Source organism: Narcine bancroftii, chromosome 13, assembly GCF_036971445.1.
Source record: "Narcine bancroftii isolate sNarBan1 chromosome 13, sNarBan1.hap1, whole genome shotgun sequence".
Lineage (NCBI taxonomy): Eukaryota > Metazoa > Chordata > Chondrichthyes > Torpediniformes > Narcinidae > Narcine > Narcine bancroftii.
The window spans coordinates 69,865,990-69,888,689 of NC_091481.1; the positions used below are offsets into that span (position 1 = coordinate 69,865,990).

The 22,700-nt window shown below is 45.8% G+C and overlaps 1 protein-coding gene across 8 annotated transcripts; it reads right to left on the reverse strand.

Moving 5' to 3' along the window:
- Positions 1 to 226: 226 nt before the first annotated feature.
- LOC138748301 (alpha-N-acetylgalactosaminidase-like) lies at positions 227 to 22,691 on the reverse strand. 8 transcript variants are annotated; one of them, XR_011347923.1, is made up of 10 exons: positions 20,941 to 21,263; positions 16,416 to 16,590; positions 15,216 to 15,390; positions 13,635 to 13,812; positions 12,735 to 12,829; positions 9,969 to 10,130; positions 5,871 to 6,068; positions 5,143 to 5,286; positions 3,188 to 3,442; positions 227 to 410 (listed from the first exon to the last, which is right to left on the reverse strand). XR_011347923.1 is itself a non-coding variant. In XM_069908229.1 (9 exons), exons 2-9 carry the CDS (start codon positions 16,568 to 16,570, stop codon positions 3,284 to 3,286), a joined length of 1,266 nt encoding a protein of 421 aa, XP_069764330.1. In that variant the 5' UTR covers positions 16,571 to 16,590; positions 22,610 to 22,691; the 3' UTR covers positions 764 to 3,283. The 8 variants fall into 8 exon arrangements, 7 of the variants coding, with proteins under 7 accessions (XP_069764330.1, XP_069764334.1, XP_069764332.1 ...); XM_069908229.1 differs by lacking the exons at positions 227 to 410; positions 20,941 to 21,263 and adding an exon at positions 22,610 to 22,691 and having other exon boundaries at positions 764 to 3,442; XM_069908233.1 differs by lacking the exons at positions 227 to 410; positions 20,941 to 21,263 and adding an exon at positions 22,429 to 22,597 and having other exon boundaries at positions 764 to 3,442.
- Between the last annotated feature and the right edge of the window lie 9 nt (positions 22,692 to 22,700).

The window sequence follows — 22,700 nt, forward strand, 5'->3', positions numbered from 1 at the left end:
TCCCAGGTTCCTGGCAGGTGATTTCCTCCTCCCCTCTCCCTGTGCCTCAGCATGTTGTTGAAGTCTCATGCTCCTCATGCCTTGCTGTCTGTCATTACTGGAGGTCTCCCAAAGTCCAGCTCCTTTTTCACCTCGGCTCCCACTGTCCAAGCCTTGGTTCCTGTGACCCAGATTCCCAGCACCTTCAGGTAATTCAACCTGATGGTGAAAGGAAGAGATTTGATCGGGCCTTTATAAATCTTTTTTTAATAAAATGCCCTTTAGAAAGTCAACATGCATAATACAGCACAGATTGTATTTATTTTGCGGCTGGCGAACCAAGATTAAAGGAGAGAACTGCTTGCTCTCAGCAAGCAGGGAGAGATGGTGAATGTCTCGTGTCAATCACCTTCCATCAGAATTGGGAAAAGCTGGAGAGAACAAGAGTTGGAAGATAGGAGATTAAACGAGAAAAGGTTCCACCACCTGGGGCTTCATCGTAGTTCCCACTCTCTGAGCTACGTTGCTGCATTTCTGGTGAGAAGAGGGTGCTGCGTATTGGGGGTGGATGCTGTGCACTGAGGGTGGTACTGTACCAAGACCAATGAATGCTGCTGCAGTACCATCTTGTCTCGAAAAGAGCTCAAACTCAAGGGAGGCACATACTCCCACAACATCTAAATTGATTCACAGAGGCTTTGGACCAGAGTCGATTGGATTAGTGCAAGAGCCTGAAGGGCCTGATCTGTGCTGCACAACTCTTGACAAATTCATATTTGCCTCATTGATGTTTTGCAATTTTATTTTACCACTGTATCAGAACTTTAGGAAAAAATTTCATTAAAAATACAAATTCACACAAGCAATAAATTGAATTTAAAAAGCAATAAGCTTATTTTGTTTTGTAATCAAAGAAGGCACACCTGATCCACCACCCCCAACATTCAACCCTTCCACTTTGTCAGAGTGTGGCTGTAATGGTGTGGGCCAAATCATAATTACCTGATACAAGGGTCAAGGAAACAAGTCTGGGTTTTGTAAAACTCGGCATACAAAAATCATTGGACTAAAGGAATGTGAAGAGGCTTAAGGGGAAAGTAAAACCTTGTGGTCACCTCATTACAGTGTGATCCACACTCATCAAAACGGTGGAGAGTAGCACAGAAGAGACCTGGTCAAATCATGGGCGGCATGGTTAGTGCAGTGCTTCTACAGAGCCAGCGATCAGGACCCAGGTTCGAATCCCACACCGTCTAAAGAGTTTGTACATTCTCCTTGCGTTTGCGTGTTTCCTCCCACCCTTCAAAACACATTGGAAGCACCAGCTCAAGCGCCGGAAGGACCTGTTACCGTGCTGTACGTCTAAATTTAAAAATTTTAATTCAAATCAGTGTGCAGAATTCTACTTGTGGTCAACTGACAGACAAGCTTTTAGACAGCACAGGGAACCCTCAATCTGTGTTGTAACATTCAAAGGTTCACCAGTAGCTATGCTCTCAGGATTCGGATCTTCATTCTGCATGAAAGGGGAAAACTCCACAATTTCAACCTGCTCTTCTTTGTTTACTTTGTGTCCATCCCAAAGTGTCCTTGATTTGAGGAGGCTGGACTCGGGTGATGGGATAATCACAGGCTGGACTCGGGTGATGGGATAATCAATGAACCTCATGGGTTTTTATAGCAATCCAGTTGCTTTCTGGTTATAGTAATTAAGCTTTTTTTAAAATCAATATTTATTTTCCTGAATTTAAATTTCCCAGCCTTATGGGATTTGAACTTGTCCCTCAGGATCAATGTTCTGGAACACTGGCTGCTTGTCAATTCATCTGACTGTTAGAATACTGTACCCTCTAATCAGCTCTGCCTAAATCACCAAGGTTCCTTTCCCTACACGAGAGGCTATACCTTTTTATGTATTATCCTGTTGATACGGGCTGACCAATCAAATGCTTCGAGTATCTTATCAGGGTATCTTGTTATGGGCAGAACATGAAAGTCTGCAGATGCTGTGATTATAGTAAAAACACAGAAATGCTGAAGGAACTTGGCCGGTCTCGCAGTGTCCATAGGAAGTAAAGGTATATTTACTGACATTTCAGGCAAGAACGTGGATCTCCCAATGGTCATCCACTTCAATTCCCAGTCTATGGTCTCATGCACTGTCAGACTGAGACCATCCGTAAATTAGACGAACAACACGTCTATCTCCAACTGGATGGCATTAAATTTTGCTCCTACCTTGATGAAGGGCTCAGGCCCAAAACGTCAGTTATATATCTTTACCTCCTAATGGATGCTGTGTGACCTGCTGAGTTTCTCCAGCATTTCTGTGTTTTTACTTCACCCACAGTGGCTGCAGACTTTCCTGTTTAACTGCTTCCTCCAACGAGTCTGTTTTACTAGCATTTTGCATACTGGCCTCAAGTGACCACAGAAGATTCTCATTATGAAACTGTGTGCAGTCAGAGACAGAACAAATCTCATTCTAGCTTCAGCAACATGTTAAATGCACCACAAGCATCCAGGATGAAGCCACCCTAGTTCAACCGATGATCTGGGCTGAATGGCCTCCTGCTAGAGCTGCACACTTCTACTGAGACTGGCGAGTCATTGGGCGGTGAGTGTCCAAGAGATCCTGTGCAGGACTTCACACTGACCAGAAGCACCGCACTCAAAGGAAGACCACTGTATGTATACAGGATAATACAAAAACTTAAAATGTTCACCTTAAAATGGGGTCTTCCTACATGCTGGGTCCAAAATTCTTCCTTGATGACAAAGTTGCAACACTGCCGCCATCTTCCTACCAGCTCTGACCCAACCTCGCGCATGCCCCGTTAGTTATTTGCAAGTCTCTGCAGGGTCCATCGGCCCAGTCCAAATGACGTCGGCTTTGTACAGGCTTTAAACGGCCTGTAACAGGAGCTGACAGTGGTTTATTTTAAAATATCCAAATAAAATTGACACCTTTAAATGATCATTTGTAATTAAAATATTGTGGTTTGCTTTTAACCGCATCCACTGGTCAGTGGTGTCAGATTTTTTTTAGGAGGGTTGTCTTATACAGTAAATTAAAAATAGACCATCTAAAACACCATTGTGACACCAGAATATCCCACCTTATAAAATATGCTCAATTTTCAAATCAAATATGCATTCAAATAGTTAATGCACCCAACGAATTAAAAACTGGATGGATCAATAGTACCTATCCAAAGGGTAGAATTTGGTCCTCTCCAGAGGCTCCTTCACAGAAGCAGCGAGAGGCCAAGGGCCCTCTTTTGCCATCTCCATAGAGGCTTCCTCATAGCAGCAGTGGGTAAGCCTTGTCTCTTCTGCTCAGCGTTAGCTGCTTTCCTGGGTACAGGTAGAGCATTACCACTCCACTGGGGTTGATGGTGACGGTGAACTTGGTCTCAAACCCCAGGCCGTGCAGGATCTTACCCGAGTAAACGTTCTGTGCCTAAAAGGGGAGGAAGCAAAACCAGACTGATCAAGGCAAATGAGTGGTGTGCTTGCTGGGGCAAGGAGATGCTTTTGGAGAATGGTATATTTTAACAAGCAGAAGTAGAGATTTGCATTGGTCTTTTTATCCAGCATGGACAGCGGTCCTGCCCCACAACCCCAGCAACAGAGATAAGGAGGAACTGCTTTTCCCAGAGGTGGTGAATCTGGAATTCACTGCTCATTGAAGCAGTGGAGGTGACCTCAGTAAATATATTTAAGACAAAGTTGGATAGATTTTTACATAGTACGGGAATTAAAGGACATGGGGAAAAGGTAAGTAGGTGGAGATGAGCCAATCTTCAGATCAGCCATGATCTCACTGAATGGCGGAGCAGGTTCGATGGGCCGGACGGACGACAACTAGTCCTATTTCTTACGTTCCATGTCCCATCCTGACCTCTGGCATAATCTGTCTAGACCTTGTACTTTCTCCCACATCCCAAAAACATGCAGGTTCCCAAATTAATTATCTGCTATATATATTGTCCTGACTGTAGGGGAGTAGTAGAATCTGCAGGAGGAAGGGTTGGTAGGATTGTGGGGAGAATAAAACAGGATTAGGGTAAACAGATCATCACAGACTCAATGGGCAGATTGGCCTGTTTGCTTTCAATAAATGACATATTACAATTGATGAAGTAGTTATACATGTGGATGTATTGTAGGAAATGTATCGACACACCAGCTCTCACACACAGAAAAATAGATGATATCAACACCTACAAACCATGGACATAGGAGCAGAAATAGGTCATTCAACCCATCGAGACTGCCACACCATTTAATCATGAACTGATCCATTTCCACACTTAGCCCCACTGCCCGGCCTTCTCCCCATAACCTTTGATGCCCTGGCTGATCAACAATCTGTCAATCTCTGCCTTAGCCTCCACAACCGCCTGTGGAAACAAGTTCCACAGATTCACCCCCCTCTGGCTGAATAAATTCCTCCTCATCTCTGTTCTTGGTTTTGCGAAGGGCTGTTCATTTCCACACATTGTGCAGCAGCTGACAGGTCACTGAATTTACAGCACACTGCAGCCCAATGGTCGGGGTACCACTTACATCATCCCTACCCAACGTCATCCACCTCCCATTCCTTTCTCATCTTTATCCAACTGAACTTTGCCTCAATTGTTCCATGTAGTAGCAACCTGATGCGTAGGAATTTCTTCAGCCAGAGGATCCCCCTGGGATTTAATAGTGGCCACCTTCTGTCCCTGACCTTGGTTTTGACCATGCCTTATGGTGAACACCTCCACATCTCACCAATCAAACCCTTCCAGAAAGGATTCTGTCCCCCTCAACCTCCTCTGCTTCACCAGATTCCTGTTTTTGGGAAGCAGAGAAATTTCTTTAGTCAGAGGGTGGTGAATCTGGAATTTATTGTGGAGGCCAGGACATTGAGTGTATTTAAGGCAGAGATTGATAGGTTCTCAAGATCAGCCAGGGCATCAAAGGTTACGGAGAGAGGGCCGAGCAGTGGGGCAGAGTGGAGAAATGGATCAGCTCATGATTAAATGGTGGGGCAGACGATGGGCTAAATGGCCTATTTCTGCTCCTATGCCTTATGGATCTTTCCTGGTAGTTACCATACCTCAATTTTAATAATTTTTTGGACAACTATCAACCATCAGAAAGGTAGCCCACACTCACCGAGAACACCTGTGGGGCAGTGATGTTCAGCTGGCTCAGAGACGTGGTATAGTGGTACGGCATGTCTGTGCGCTGGCTGAAGAAGGCGAGCGCCATGGTTGATGAAGACAGCACACGTGTCCAGACCTGAATGCTATTTTTACCCTGAGGCAGGAGAGAAAGCATAGACATTGAAAACATGGCAAACTGCAACCTTCCGAAAGGGTTAACGATGTGTTGTTACACAAATCAACCCAGGGATTAAGGGATTCTCTGTGAATTACTAACCACCTTGCCCATCTTTATTAGCTCCACATAAACCCTCAGTCTTTCCATTGAGAAGCTGCTGATCTCCACATCAAATTCATCACAGGAAGCAACGTTTTGATGACTTACAATGTGGTCTTTGTTATGCTGGTGCCAAATTCAAAGCTTCAGGTTGTGAATTTCAAATGAAGTTTTAAAAGTAAATACACAATGCTGGAGAAACTCAGTAGGTCAAACAATGTACAAAGACAAACCTTCCAACTTCATACACCCCTCTAGTGCCTCAAACCTTGTCCCAACCAGAAATAATCAACCCAATTTGGCTACCCAGAAGGGTCACAATCCCGCATAGTTTCCCTTTGGCTATGTTTACCCAGTTCAATTCCCAAAGCCCCTCATTTTTAACCCAGTCCCATAACCTTGCTTCTCACACATGCCCATTCCACCAGCCCGGCCACTCTAGCCGTTACCCTGCCACGTACCCACAGTATCATACGGCCCTGAATTCCCAGTGGATCCTGGCTAATCCTGATCAGCAACTCGTTCTGTAGGATGGAAGCGTCGCACTTGGAGATTGTCCGCAGGTCATTAGACATGAAGAGAGGAGCTGCAAGAATGACCCAAAGAGCCATCTGCGACTTGGACTCCTCACTGCTCAGGCCGAAGTCCCCAATAATTAACTGGAGGGAAGATCAAAGGAAATTAATGTGATGCTCTGCCGTCTTAGAAGTTACCAGAATCTTCCACGATGCTTTGCAGGAGCATTTTCAAGGAACATCTAGCACGGAACCAAGCAATTCTACTGGGTGACAGGTGAGGAGCATTTTTAGAAATATTTTGAAGGAGGAGAGTGAAATGGAGGCATTTGTAGAGCGAATCCAGTCTGGTGTCCACGTAAGTGGAGGCAGGGTGAAGATTGTAGGAGAGGCTTGGTGCAGCTAAAGGAAAAGCTTTGTGGGAAAATACGACAGACTAGGGTCCATCCACAACTGGTCGTTGAGGAGTTGGGAAGCCCATCGATATCTCACCAGGGCTACGAGTTACAGTGGAGTGTACAAAAGGGGCGCTAAGGACTGCTATGAACAGAACTCTGAATGTAGAGTGAATATACAATATTCACAATAAATTATTTTTTAAAAAGAAAGCACTTCAAAGTCTTTTTACATTCAAAATGTCATTCTCATCAATGTACATTGATTTTCTCAGTACCCTGTTACCACCCCTGTGGCATCTTGTCACTTTCCCCCTCTGTTGTTTGAGGGGCTTCCCCTCAGTCTCAGCCCCTCAATGCCTGGTAACGAGAGGACTCTAGACTGTCGTGTCGGCTGCACCAAGCCTCAGTGAGTCCCTCAGCATGTACTCCTGCAGCCTGGAATGTGCCAGTCAGCAGCACTCCCCCACTGACATTTCCGTGCACTGAAAGACCAACAGGTTTTGGACCATCAAAAATGTGTCTCGGGAGGAGTCACGAGATGGAGTAGTGGCCGGACGGTGAACTCCAGCCCTCTCCAGAAAAGTCGGGAAAAACAAGAGAAAACACAAAGGCACAGAAATAAAAGTTACAGAAAAGTGAGTATAAAGGTGGAAAGAAGATGGCGACAAAAAAAGAAAAGTCGAAAGCAACGGTAAGAAGAGAGGAAGAGAAGACAAAGGAGGAAAAAGGTGAAGGCCTTACCTGTCCGAAGAGGCCCGCTGCGGAGAGAGAAACCCGCTCCCTCAGGTCGGTAAATAATGGACTACAAAAATGGCTCGCAGAGCCGAACAAAAGTGCGCAACCGCGCATGCGCGAAGTTTCGCGCATGCGCGATGCGAATGAAAAAAAACACACCGACGGGAGGGGGGACCAGCTGGGGAGTCGATCTCCACAGCCGGCAACGACAGCTGCAGAACACCTGCAGCAAGAAGAGACCACAGAAGACAATAGAAACAAGATAGAAGAGGAGGAAAGGGCAGCAAAGAAACAACAGATGGCCAACCCAGAGGAAGAAGAAGAGGAAGAGTATGGTGAAATAGAAGAAGAAAAGAGAGGCAAGGTAAAGGATATACTTGCTCTTATTAGAGGATACATGGAATCATTTAGAGAATGGCAAACACAGGAATTTAAGGATTTAAGAAAAAGAATAAACAACACAGAAGAGAAAATAAATAAAATGGAGATGACCTTAACAGAAATGGGAAAGAAAATGGACAAGATGGAAGAGCGGGCAGTAGCAGCAGAAATGGAGGTAGAAGACTTAAAAAAGAAATTGGAGGAATCTAATAAAAAAACTAAAGAGACACAAGAACTACTAGCTCAAAAAATAGATACAATGGAAAACCATAACAGAAGAAATAACATAAAGATAGTGGGCCTTAAGGAAGATGAAGAAGGCAAGAATATGAGGGAGTTTATAAAAGAGTGGATCCCTAAGACCCTAGGATGTCCAGAACTACAGCATGAAATGGAAATAGAAAGGGCACATAGAGTATTGGCCTCTAAACCACAACCACAACAAAAACCAAGATCTATTGTAGTAAAATTCCTAAGATATACTACAAGAGAAAAGGTACTGGAGAAGACAATGGAAAAAGTAAGAGAGGGCAACAAACCACTGGAGTATAAAGGGCAAAAAATCTTCATTTATCCAGATATAAGTTTTGAACTCCTAAAGAAGAGAAAAGAGTTCAATACAGCAAAGGCGATTTTATGGAAGAAAGGGTATAAATTTATACTAAAGCATCCAGCGGTATTGAAAATATTTATTCCAGGACAACAAAACAGACTATTCGCGGATCCAGAAGAAGCACGAAAATTTGCAGAACAATTACAAAAATAGACTGAGGGAGGAAGACGGGTAATGAGAGTTAAAATGATCACGACTGATATGTATGTGGGTAAAGACAAAAATAGACTGAGGGATGAAGACGGGTAATGAGAGTAAAAATGATCACGATTGATATGTATGCAGGTAAAGAGGTATAAGAGTGAATAGAGACAATGAGCATACATGAATGTATCTGTACTTAGAGGAAAATATGGATAGTATAGACAAGAATTAATAAGGGAAGGTAATGGAATAGAGAGAATAAGGAGGGAATTAAAAGAGGGACCTTTGTGACATATGAAAAGTGAAATCTTTTCTGGGGGAGGCGGGGTGGGGGGAAATAGCGGTCACTGCAAAATCAGTTGACGCTTGCGAGTGGATTCGCAAATCCAAATGGAGAGGGGAGATGTGGTTGTCCGACAAGGGATAAAGGACAACTCAGGAGGTGAAGGGGAGATTGGGGATAAATAAGATAGAAATAGGAGAATAAGGAAAATGTTAGATGTTGTAGGAATGTTGTCTTATAAAGAGTTGAAAATAAGAAAACAGAAATGGAAAAGGAGGAAAGGTAATGATGGAAAAACGGAAAGAGAAGATAAACAAAATATAAAAGGGCTACGCTGAACTATATGTCTTTAAATATTAATGGAATACATAACCAAATTAAAAGGAAGAAACTACCAAATTTAAATGAATAAATGTATTCCATTAGAAAAAATAACATATTGGTTAAGAAATAACATTGAAATATTCGAACAAGTATAGGAGCCTTACATTAAATACAATAGCAAAAACCTACCGGGGACAAACATTACCTAAGTTGATGGAAGGAGAAGGAAAGAAAAGAATGGACTCAGTAGAATTTCTGGTGTAATTTGGTTGAATGACAACATTGTCTGACTGGCTTAATGCAACCTAGATTGTATACCTAAAATGGATGAGAGGGGGGGGTGGGGGGGTGGTTTGGGAGGAAAGGGGGGGGGGGAGAAAAAGTCACTGTATATGTGTGAAAAGAAATAGTGTATATCATGGCTAATGTGATTTATGGTGTGAAAAATAAAAAAATTTAAAAAAAAAAAAAAAAAAAAAAAAAAAAATGTGTCTCGTTCCACACTCCCACCACTCTGAATGAAGAAGTTTCACGTCATATTCCCCCTGAACTTTTCCCCATTCGCTCTTAACCCACATCGTCTGGTTTGTATCTCACCTACGATCAGTGGAAAAACCTACTTGCATTTACTCTACCTATTCACAATAAATTATTGCTATACTATCCCCTCATTCTCCTACACTCCACAGAATAAAGTCCTAACACGTTTAACCTTTCCCTGTAACTCAGTTCCTGAATTTCCAGCAACATCCTAGTAAATCTCTGCACTCTTTCTATCTTATTGATATCTTTCCTGTAGTTAGGTGACCAAAACTGCACACAATTGGCCTCACCTTTACAACTTTAACCTAACATTCCAACTCTTATACTCAATACTTGGATTTATGAAGGCCAATATGCTAAATGCTCTCTTTATGGCCCTATTAACCTGTGACGCCACTTTCAGGGAAATATGTATCTGTATTCCAGATCCGACCTTGGTGGGTCCTTCCAAATTGTAATTTATAGCAATATTTGCACCTGTGATGCTGCCTCAAAACAATGAATTTCGTGACATGTTCATAACGATAAATTCTGATTCTACTTGTGCACTGAACCTGGCATTTTTCTGGAGGGTAGAAGGCTGTGGTACATGAAGTGGGGGTGTGAAGCAGATGTCCACGTACCATGTCTGGGTCATTCCATTTCCCTGGGCCAGCTGCCGGCTGCAGCACATTTTGGTGCCTTGCATACCAGTTGATGATGTTCCGAACGCTGTCCCAAGAATCGTCGATATCACCATAGTTTCTCCAGAGATTACAGATCTCTCCCAGCAGTGTGTAGTTCACCTGCGGACAACCCAATGGGCAAAAGCGACAGGTGAAGCCCTAGCCATCAGTGACTGAACTTCATGTTAACCCACTAATACCTGAATATTGAGCAAAGAGGTGGCAGGGGAAAGAGAGAATGGAGGAGGGGTGGGGTAAAATAAGGAGTACAAACCTTAGCCTTTTTTTATACACTGAAAATTTGCATTATTGCTGTATACATGACCCGTCTCTGGAAACCAGCTTGCTTGTTCATACAGAAGAAAGCCAGCTCCGTGAGTCCAAAGGGGTTTTTAATTCACAAGAGCTGTGTTAGTCCCTGCTCACATTATGAAAAAAAGGCAAATTTACGGAAAAGGCTGCTCGAGCGGTCCTTTGACGCAGAGGAGATTCCCAAGATGGCTTCCGAAGGTGAAGGAAGAAGGGAATGTAGTGCAGTAGTGCCACCCGCCACCGTTACGTGGACATACACTCCAGGAAGTGAAAGAGCCCTATACACAACAATGTGATCGAAGAGTAGGAACAAACACTAGTGGGGATCTGTTCGAGCGGTCTTAGAACTCAGGCAGATCTTCTGCGCATTGTAATCTCTTTTCTCACAGATGGGTACTTTAAAATTTGCGCTCTTGGGTCGCAGGCCGAAGACGTCATCTTTAATTATCATTGTGTCATCAGTCATCCCCCTTTGGAGCCGCTTTCAGCAGCAAGTGGAGTGACTTCGCTCCACTTCTGACACTACCACCCTTGGGGAGGGAACCTGGATATGCAATGTTTGTATATCATCAACTGAAATCTTATTCAAAGGATAAATTGGGAAACAGATTGAGATTACCAGAAGGAATAACATAACAATTTCAGCACGGAAACAGGCCATTAGGCCCTTCTAGTCCCACCTCCCTGCACAATGCCCATAACCCTCCATCTTCTTCTCATCCATATACCTGTCCAACCTTTTCTTAAATAATACAGTTGACTCCGCCATCACTATTTCTCCCGGAAGCTCATTCCACACGGCTACCACTCTCTGAGTAAAGAAGTTCCCCCTCATGTTACCTCTAAACCTCTGCTCCTTAATTCTTAACTCATGTCCTCTTGTTTTAATCTTTCCTCCTCTTAACGGAAAAAGTCTATCCACATCCACTCTGTCTATCCCTTTCATAATCTTAAATACTTCTATCAAATCCCCTCTCAACCTTCTACGCTCCAAAGAATAAAGACCTAATCTGTCCAATCTCTCCCTATACTCTAGATGCTTAAACCCAGGTAACATTCTGGTAAACCTTCTCTGCTTCAAAGGAAGCAGCTTTGAATATGTGATTACAGACACAATGATAATTAAAAGATTTATAACGAACATGTAGATTAAGCTGCAAGGTAAGGAAAATGATGAAATAAGCTATAAACCTAAATAAAAGTGGGAAAAGGATTTAAACATAAAGATAAAAAATGAAGCATGGGAAAAGTTATGTTCTGGAACTATGAAGAATATAATAAACACAAGGTTACGCATGATACAGTATAATTGGTTACACACGTTATGTATCACGCCTCAAAAATTAAAAAAATGGGACTCAGCATTATCAGATAGATGTTTTCGCTGTAAGATGGAAATGGGAACAACAGTACATGCAATTTGGGCACGTGAGAAAGTGAATACGTTTTGGGAAGAACTAAATCAGATATTAAATAAAATCACAAAAAACAATACAAAAAAAATCAGAGATCTTTTAAGTAACATAAGAAGTAAAGAATTAGGCCTCAAATTGGATAAAGCACAAAAAATATTCATTATGACACCCTTAGCAGTAGCAAAAAAATGTATAATGTCAACTTGGAAAATGGAAGAGAGCCTGAGAATACAACAATGGTACATGGAAATTAATGAATGTATTCCATTGGAAAAAATAACATGTACCAATTTAAAAAATAAAGTTCCCAAATTTGGGAACCATACATGGAACATAACAGAAAGGGCTTGCCTCAGACCTCCACCCCCTAAAATGATAAGACAAAACGATTTGATTTAGTGTGTAAAAGTAGATGATGCATTTTTCTTGTTTATTTTTACTTTGTGTGAAGACATTATTTTATGGTTTTATTGTATTGTATATGTTGAGTATTTATTGGTTTTGGAGGAGTGTGGGAAGGGGGGAAAATGCCACTGTGTATTTAAAGAGAAACGTTTGTACATATTTTGGTTGATATGGTTCACAGTATGAAAAATAAAAAAATTATAATAAAAAAAAAGAGGGGAAAACTAGAGGTGTACGACCCAGTGATCACTGGGGGAATCAGAGAAGGAGAAAGTGAGCAAATTTAATTTCCTGGGAGTACAAATTTGATCCAAAAAATTGGACCCCATTCACAAATATACAAGGTATATGAAAATGTTGAAGTGTTGCTTCCAATTCCAAGCTGAACATAATGCACAAATCACTGTGCTAATTCACAAAGTGAAGGAAGGCAAAGGTTAGTTTGAGGGGGTTGGATGAAAGGAGTACAAGGTCAAGTGACCAGGTCCTATGCTATAAATTCTAACGCCACAGGTAGCCTGTCCATCAGGTCCCTCACTTTTGTCCTTGTTTGGTCAACTGAGGAGGTGACCTAAATGTGCTGTGTTGTTACCTGAGGTGGTAAACCGCCTTCATACGCTGGCCAGCTGCAGGAGAAGGCAATCGGGCGCCCTGTGGCATTCAGTGCTTTCGACATCAGTGGATAACCTGTTTTTTTTTAAAAAGAGAATTTTAAAAATCCATCAACCTGTGGCCGTCACCTGATCTTAACCAGCAAATAACTGTAGACAGGGAGAGTGTTCCTTGAACTCCTGCACCACACATACCCTCCCCCAGAAATAAAACAACCTCCAGATTAATTCCTCAACCAGACTGTCAATAGGTGGAAATGTAGGAATTCTACAGCTTTACCGTATACACTCTTGTAATAGTCAACACCCTCCCCCCTTATTTTGGCCAAACAATTGTGTATTTTCTGTATATCCTGTGCAAAAGTCGACCCCCCCCTCCCCAATGTGAGCCCCAAAACCCGACCACAAACCCTCACCTTGGCTACCCGCCCATCCAAGCTCCTGACACCCTGTCAGCAGATCCTCACCCTAACCCACCTACTGAAGCTCCCAACACCCTGACCACGGATCTTCATTCCAGCCGCCCACCAGAGCTCCCATCGCCCCGACCGCAGATCCTCATCCCAGTTATTCGCCCACCAGAGTTCCCAACACCCCAAATGCAGATCCTTTCCTGAGCCCACCTACTGAAGCTGCCAACCATGGATCCTTGCCCTGGCCACCCACCCATTTGAGCACCCAATGCCCCAAACACCCAATTGCAGCCATCCGAGCTTCCGACGCCTTGAACAATGAGGGTACTTACCGCGGTCAAAAATAGTATTTCCCCCACACCCCCAAAATTTGACCTGAAAAATTGGTCCACAAAACTCGACTATTACAGGAGTATATATGGTAAATATTCATTCCCTCCAGCAGCCTGCGGCTGCTCCTGTCCATACCCAGAGCTTTGGTGGAAGAGTTTGAGTAGCACCCATCCAGCTTCAGCATGTCCACTTCCCAGGAGGCAAAGGTGCGAGCATCCAATTCAACCTTGTCCAGCGTGGTACCGGGGTACCCGCCACAGGTGTACGTGCCCAGGTCTGCGTAAATGCCAAGTTTCAAACCTTTCGCGTGGACCTTTAGCAGAAGACAAAACTGAATTTATTTTGAAAATCTAAGCACTGCCAAATGTTGATCTAAATTAAAGCCAAAAACATTGGATCACGTGCAACAGATTTTCATCCACCTACACTGCTCCAATGCACCTTCTGTCTTCCACAGAAAACTGTAGCACCCAGAGGAAGCCCATGTGGACAAATTCCTTATAGGTGGTGACAGTTTCGAACTCAGGTCACTGGTGCTGATATAACGTTACTCTAAACTGTTACGCTAACCTCGCTGCCTACTGGTCAAAATTTTAAAAGCAAGCGTTACTTTGACCCGGGATATATTAATTTTAATTTAGACATACAGCACAGCCTCTTCCAGCTCATGAGCCCGTGCTGCCAAATTAACCTACAACTCCGGCATGTTTTGAAGGGAGAGATGAAACCAAAGCACCCAGAGGAAACCTGAGTTTGTATGTTCTTACATAGGTATGGATAAAATGTGACCAGGCACCCAAATAAAATGGTGGTGGGGGGGTGGGGGAGAAAGAGGGGCAGGAGTAGGAGCACAGTCCCACAGGCAGGAGGTAACAGGTGGATAAGGGAGGGAGGGCAAACAGGGGGAGGAGGGATGGCTCTGTGAATGGAGAGGGTAGGGGGTGTGGAAAGCTAGAGGAATGAAGACAGAGGGGTGGAGAAGAGAGAAAGAATGGATACCGTGCTCCTCTCCCTGCCGCTCTCCCCCCCATTTTGTTCAGGCGCCTGCCTACATTTTGCTCATATCGTGATGAGGGCTCAAGCCAGAAACGTTGGTTATATATTTTTGCTATTTAAGAACACTGTGTGACCTGCTGAGTTTCTCCAGCACTCACTTTTTACTCACTCACAGTGTCTGCAGACTTTTGTGTTTTACCCCTACATTTAAGTAAATGCCTTGTTTTCTTCTCACCTTAAGTAATATAAACATTTAACAATGTTTTTTAATGTAATCGGTAAAAGTACGGGAGAAAACAAAACTTGACTGCTTCATAGAGAAGGGGCCATAACCTTTGAGCCATGTTTTTTTTTGGGGTGGTGGGGGGGTATAGCTGAAAAAAAAAAGCTGCTTGAGTGGCTGCCTTGCACCTGTCCCTCCAGTTCTGGAAAAGTTAAGGAAAAGCAACAAAAAGGGGCTTTGCCAGATCAAATTTTAAAAATGTCCTCCTTCAGCAGAAACCAGATCCGTACATCACAGAAGGAGAACAAGATCACAACCAATTCCCATCATGTTTAGACCCCTCCACCGTATCGATCAGCTGTCTGGCCAACAGTAATGTGAGCAAGCACCTCCCCACTTACACATGCCCTGTTGTAACAGGTCGGACAGTGTGCTGACAGCATGGGAGAACAGAGATGGAGAACGGGGAAAAGAGGAAGATTTACATACAGACTCACATATTGAGCCAAAGCTTTAATTCCACTGGGGAATCGAAGAGGATCAGCCACCAGCTGCCCCTTGGAGTCCCTCTCTTTTGCTGCCCAGCAATCATCTATGTTCACGTACTGGTAGCCAAGCTCCTTCCAGCCGTCCTCTGCCAACCGGTCTGCCATGTCCATGAACAGGCGCTCGCTGTTTATAGAGGGAACAGGGTTAAGCCTCTCAATTCAAAGTTCCAGGGGAGGTAATGTCACAAGAAGGTCCTGGTGACAGTCAACATGGAATATTGTACAGATCTGGTTCCTTTATTGAAAGAAGGGCATTACTGGAGTTCACCTTCCCCTGTGGCCACAAGGATTGCCACACCTCCTCCCTCACAGAGCCCCAAACAGTTCTTTCAAATGAAGCAACACTTGACTTGTGTATCTGTGGGAGTCATCGACTGTATCCGGTGCTGCGCTGTGGCCTTCTCTACATCGGAGAAACTGGACGCAGACTGGGAGATCGCTTTGCTGAGCACTTTCACTCTGTCCGCATACGTGACAGGGATCTCCAAGTGGCCAACCATTTCAATTCTGTGTTCCACTCTCGCTCTGACATGTCTGTCCATGGCCTCGTGAACCATCAAACCCAGACCACCCATAAATTGGAGGAGCAACACCTAATATTCTGTCTGAGCACTCTCCAACCAGATGGCATTAATATCAACCTCTCCTGTTTCTCCTAGCCCACTCCCCATTCTCCCTCTCTTCCCCATCCCTCTGTCTTCTTCCCTTCAGCTCTCCACCCACTTCCCTCGACATTCACAAAGCCATTCTCTTGGGAGAATTCACCGTCATTCACCGAGTTGATGGTCTTCCAGTAGCTCTGGATGTCTGATTCTGTGTGAGCCATCAGGTGCAGCCTGTAAATCAAAAAGCCCTCTGTCACGCAGCTGCTGGGGATGAACTGTGATAAGGACCCTTCTACACACACTTTGCGAAACTGCATTCAGCAAAGAGGTGGGCGACTCTCTCCATTCCACCGCAGTCATCTTGAGGACAATATGCGTAGTCAGTGATGTTCCAGTTGTACAGAAAGGATCTGACTGGGAGGGCTTCTCTCACTACCAACCAGGCCATGTCCTGGTGCTTAAACAAGAAATACACAATTTCCCACTGGGATTTCCTTTCACACTTCATAGTTACAGGAAGGGAACTGCAAAATTTTGGCCTCACCTGATACAGTTTTTGGGGTCTGTGGAGCAGTCAGTGTTGCAACGAAACCGTTCCCATGCCAACCAGCCCATGGGTGGCGTCCTCATTAGGCCATTGTCCAGTGACTGTGCACAACTGGCAAGCAGCAATACAATAAGCAAAACCAGTAAATCCATCGGTCACAGTCTTTAGCAACCTGCATAAGGATAAGGAAAGAATTTCATAGCACTGAGATCAGAATCAGTATTTATTGTCACGAGCAAGATACTGACTGGGCCCTGTTCCCAAAGTGGCTCTAGAAAAGACGGAACCAAATTAAAATGAGACATACAGCGCGGTAACAGGCCCACAGGCCCTTGCCACCCAAATACCCCAATTAATTTACAAACTCCCGTTTGTCTGTGAAAGGTAGGAGGAACCCAAAGCACCCTGAGGAAACCCACACAGACACGTAGAATACGTACAAACTACTTACAGACTGTGCCAGATTGGAACCCCAGTCCTGATTGCTGGCACTGTAATAGAGCTGCACTAACCCTGCTGCCAAATTAGTCCCACGACCTTCATTCCAATCCCATTTTAAGTGTTTTTATTAATACTTGTTCAGCCCACTGCAGAACACAATTTGCTCCATAAAATCTTTTTGGCTCAGCTCTGGGGTTCGTATACTAATTGTCCAAAATCTGTCCTCGCTCATCACCAACTCCTTTGAGTAAAAGTTAAACCCCTCAAGGTCTCAGGAACCTTTGTCCGAGGAGGATTCCTGTCATAAAAGGGCTGTGTTTAGGAATGATTGAAATGTTGAACCTGGACTCTGGAATTTCTAAGAGATGATCATTCTAAAATATTCTAGATCAGTAGTTTTCACATTTTTTTTCCTTTCCACTCACATACAACTTTAAGTAATCCGGGTGCTCTGTGATTAGTAAGGGATTACTTAAGACGATACGTGAATGGAAAGAAAGTATATTTCAGTAACAATTGAGTGTAGAGCGGTGGTTTTCAACCGTTTTCCCCCACTCACATACCACTAATCCCTTACTAATCACAGATAACCTATGGTATAGGAATTACTTAAGGTTGTACATGAATGGAAAGTAAAAGGTTGAAAACCATGGTACCTAGACCCTGGGTTTGTGGGGTTTGGAGGAGAGCAGTGATACTTTGAGCAAGCTTACCCTGACAAGGGAAGCATAGCCTCATTCAACCAGCTTAGTTTGAGATGAGAAAGATGAGAAGGACTTTCCTCTAACAGGAGTGAACTTTCTACAACAGCAATTCTCAAGTTTAATATAATCTGATATTATCCACGTAAAACCCAATGAAAAAGCATTTCTCCGGACCATAGTTGACAAACATGCACACACGAAACAGTATCTCACATTTACATAAAGATAAATTTTAAATAAATATATACAAATATTTTGGAATGATTTACTTGGTTAACAGGATGCTGTTCATCAATCTCACAGCCTGCAGGAAGAAGCTATTCCCCAGCCTGGCAGTTCTGATTTTGATGCTCCTGTACCTCCTTCCTGATGGTAGTGGTCAAAGATACTGTATGCTGGATGGAAAGGGTCTTCTATAATCCCTCGAGTCCTATTTAGGCAATGTCGACAGAGAAGGAAATGGAGACCCCCAGTGATTTACTTGTCTGTTTTGATGATCCTCTGTATTGACTTCCAGTCCAATGCTTTGCAGCTACCGTCCCATACAGTGATGCAGCCAGACAGGACAATTTCGATTGTATTCTTGTAAAATGTTGTCAAGATGAGAGGCAGTGGCTTTGTCCTCAACAGGATGTTGGGAGCTACTGCACTGATGAGGAGGCATTGTTGGTCCAGGAGAGATCATCCATTGCATGCACACCAAAGATCTTTGTGCTCTCGACGAAAGAATCGTTGATGTTTAAATGGGAGCGGTTGACTTTTGTCCTCCTGGTCCACAATCTTTTCCTTTATCTTGACCATGTTGAGATAGGTTGTTTTTTCGCCATTTTACAAGCCTTCCAATCTCCTCTCTGAAAGCCGACTCATCATTGTTGCCGAAGAGGCCAGATGTTGCATCATCTGCAAACTCGATGACTCTGCTTGAACTGAACCTGGCAGTGCAGTCACGTGTCAGCATCATGAACAGTAGTTGAGCACACAGCCCTTTCCCACCTTAAGAATTCCCTTATTTATCACAAACCACAAGGGGTAAAGAAGTGGTTCGAGCACCTTCCCGGACCTCAGACAGGATTTTTGACTTGTTTGGGTGGAAACATTTTAGAGATTTTTTTTGTAAATTTTTGTTTAAATTTAAACACACTGTAACAGACCCCTTCGGCCCACACCACCCAATTACACCTAATTTACCTACAGCCCCCATACGTTTTGAAGGGTGCGCTGTATTTGCGCTAACTGTGCCACCCATTTACAACCATGTTTTACGTGTTGCTATTTGTTCTATCAGTAATATTTCTCTTTGCAGCAGGCCATCTGTAACAAATGCACGGATCACCAGTAGGCACAGATCACACGGTGAGAAATGCTGTTCTATGAGAAAGAATCACAGATAACGGCTTTCCACCCTAACACCAGGCAGAAAAGCCCTGACAAATAGGATGTATTTCAAAGTTTATTGGTAGTGCCACAGCCCCTTCCTTTTTCCAGGACCATCCTTCTTCCTGATAGCCAAAATCAGCCTTAAAGGAAACAGACTCATTTGTGGAAGAGATGGCAGGAAATGGCAACTCCATCACCCTTGGCAGGGCAAGGACACCATTCACCCACCTACAGCGGGCCAAGATAGGAGCTTCCTGGAGACCAACCTGACTCCACCGCCCATGCTGTTGGTCACAGAGTAGATGAGGGGCTCCAGCTCAAGGAAACTTTCCCCCCCTCATCCCCACTCACCCACCCAGCAGACCCATGGTGATCATTCTAACGAAAGCACACGTCGATGGCAGAAATTCTGCTATCTTTCCCAATGTTCTCGCTGTTAACTTCCTGCTTCCCTATCATCACCCCCATTCATGCATTTCTCTCTCCATTCCATTGTCCACATTCCTTATGGCACACTGTCCTTAATTTCCTCCACCTCCCACCCACCACACAACTAATTCCCTTGTTTTTCCCCTAATTCCAATTGTCAATGGTTCATTCATTACAGCTGATGCCAACAACCCTTCCTTCTTCCTCCCTTCCTCTCACCCACTGCAATGCTCCCTCTTCCCTCCACCTCCCTCCCTGTTGTGTACACTCACACAATTAAGACTCCGAGACGTGATGCTTTCTCATCTATTAGACTAACATGGCCACTGAAACACAAATACATGGAAGGGTGACATCATGACATGGGTATCATGAAGTTCAGCAGAGGGCGGGCTTATACCCAGCACTCTCCCCCCCCCCCCCATGCGATAAATGCTGACTGGGCCCCTTCCAACTAATAAGATTATATCAGCCCAGGACTACAATTAGAATACATCTCATGAGTAATTATAAATATAAAAGGGAAAGTATTTAATAATAATCAGAGCACATAGTCCTTAAAGTGTTTAGGTGGTCTAATTTTGCTTTTGGACTGTCTTGGCGTGGTTTGCTGTGCCGTCCTTTGCTCGGGACCTGTAGATACATGGGTCGGCAGTCGAGTCTGCAGTGACTGTCCACCCTCGCTGACCTCCTGGCTACGTGTCTCAGTTACTGGACTCTTCGGCTCTGTGATTGTCTCTGCCCCCCACCCCCTCACTCGGGCAGTTTTGTATGCAATTTGTAACATAATGTCTTCATCCATTCCTAATAACGTTTGCCTTGCTTGGCAATTTGCCAGCCCCATAATCTCTCTCACAGTTCCTGATTTAGAAACTGCTCGAAATGACAGTCCTACGCCTTTTTCCACAATGATGTACTGTTGCTCTTTTCACAGAATCGTTACCTTTCTGCCATAACGGGTGATCTGGGGCTTAAATGGTTCCTTAGAGCTGTGCATAATTCATTGAATGTCTTCGTCCCTGGATCCTCCGGGGCCAGCAAGGTCTTGAGGTTGAATGTTTTGCTGCCCTATTATACTGAGGAAGAGGGCACGTTTGTGGTTTACTGGGCCTTCCACAATATTGTGGGCTACGCAGTAGTGGTTAAACCATTCTATGTAGCTAGCCCAACTCTCTTCTACTTCATTGAAATCCCCCAACTTTCCCTCTGCCATCTTGGTGCCCTTTCGCCTTGATCTTTTGGCAGGAACTTGCTGGGGTTGTTAGGTAGTCGTTATTTTCCTTCTCACACTTGGTGCATGGAGCATGTATAGGGTTCCTTTCGTTCCTCGTCGCCACTGTTGTGTACGCACTCACACAATTAAAGACTCGATTATTTCCCATCCTTTACTTCTATTAGACTAACATGGCTACTGAAACAAGGTCATATATATATATGGAAGGGTGACATCATGCCGTGGGCGTCATGATGTCCAGCAGAGTACAGGCTGATACGCAACACTCTCTTTCCCCCTTCCTTCTCTCTCCCCTCCCTCTCATCACCTCTTCCTCGCCCCTGCCTTTGCCGCTTACCTGCTCCCTACTTTTTGTTGCCGACTTCCAGCCCTGCCGAGGGAACTGCCCGAAGTTCCATGAACCGACCCGTGTCACCCGACAACTGCTCTGAATCCGCCTTTCGAACTTGCCGTTCGGCCCACACTTCCTGACAAAGCCCTTCCCTCTGAACCTCGGCCACAGTGCCCGCAGAAAGTGTGCAAGGGAGGCCGCCGGGCCCCGGAGAGAAGCCGCAGCTCCATGAACACTGCCACCCGTAACCGACCCCTGACAAGCCGCCACTTCCAGCCTGGCTCTCCACCCTGCCCGCCTCCTGTCTGCGCCCACGTTCAAATACAAATTAAGAATAAAACTCCATTGGAGAGAGCGAATCTTGGTGATCTGGCGAGTGGGAGCAGCATGGATATGTGGGCAGAGTGGACGAACATTTTTATAGGGAAGCGACCTCATTTGCAAACTGGACAAACTATATGATTTAAAGCACAGGATTTTAAAGAGTTCTGTCCATATAAAAACAGAATGCTGGAGAAACTCGGCAGAGACGAACAGACACAACCAATATTTCGAGCTTGAGCCCCCAGCTCCTCCCCCCCACCCCTGGCCTCGCCCCCAGCTCCTCCCCCCCACCCCTGGCCTCGCCCCCAGCTCCTCCCCCCCACCCCTGGCCTCGCCCCCAGCTCCTCCCCCCCACCCCTGGCCTCGCCCCCAGCTCCTCCCCCCCACCCCTGGCCTCGCCCCCAGCTCCTCCCCCCCACCCCCGGCCTCGCCCCCAGCTCCTCCCCCCCCACCCCCGGCCTCGCCCCCAGCTCCTCCCCCCCCACCCCCGGCCTCGCCCCCAGCTCCCCCACCCCGGCCTCGCCCCCAGCTCCTCCCCCCCACCCCCGGCCTCGCCCCCAGCTCCTCCCCCCACCCCCGGCCTCGCCCCCAGCTCCTCCCCCCACCCCCGGCCTCGCCCCCAGCTCCCCCACCCCCGGCCTCGCCCCCAGCTCCCCCACCCCGGCCTCGCCCCCAGCTCCCCCACCCCTGGCCCCGCCCCCAGCTCCTCCCCCCCACCCCTGGCCTCGCCCCCAGCTCCTCCCCCCCACCCCCGGCCTCGCCCCCAGCTCCTCCCCCCCACCCCTGGCCTCGCCCCCAGCTCCTCCCCCCCCACCCCCGGCCTCGCCCCCAGCTCCTCCCCCCCAACCCCCGGCCTCGCCCCCAGCTCCCCCACCCCGGCCTCGCCCCCAGCTCCTCCCCCCCACCCCCGGCCTCGCCCCCAGCTCCCCCACCCCTGGCCCCGCCCCCAGCTCCCCCACCCCGGCCTCGCCCCCAGCTCCCCCACCCTTGGCCTTGCCCCCAGCTCCCCCACCCCTGGCCTCGCCCCCAGCTCCTCACATATCGTCCTGTTTCCCCCCCCTAAACCTTCCGAAGACTGAGACCCTCCCCTTAGTTATAAGCTAATAAAAGGGTTTGTTCTCCCTCTTGTGGTGAATTTTTTAAAATTCAGTATGTATACTGCAGACCTACGGCACGGTAACAGGTCCTTTCGGCCCACGGCTCCGTGCTGCCCAGTAGGCCCACTGCGCCACCCTTCATCCTCGCTGGTCCTTCTGCTGAGTTTCTCCAGCTGTGTTTTTACTGCAGTCACGGTGTCTGCGGACCTGACACCCGATTGCACCAACACAACCCGACAAAAACAGCGACCAACCCGTTATAATGAAGCCTTGGACGTCCTCGCAGTGTTGATCCTCAGTGACCGGTTGCCACGGGCAACAGCGCCGGGGCGCGTCTTCGCAGTC

Coding starts and splice junctions, on each gene's coding strand:
- LOC138748301 (XM_069908229.1), bottom strand. CDS start 16,570: ATGGATTTACTGGTTTTGCTTATTGTATTGCTGCTTGCCAGTTGTGCA. Junction 12,830..13,634: donor CTCTTCCACCAAAGCTCTGG/GTATGGACAGGA, acceptor AAAAAAAAACAG/GTTATCCACTGATGTCGAAA. Junction 6,069..9,968: donor AATGGAATGACCCAGACATG/GTACGTGGACAT, acceptor TCTTCCCTCCAG/TTAATTATTGGGGACTTCGG.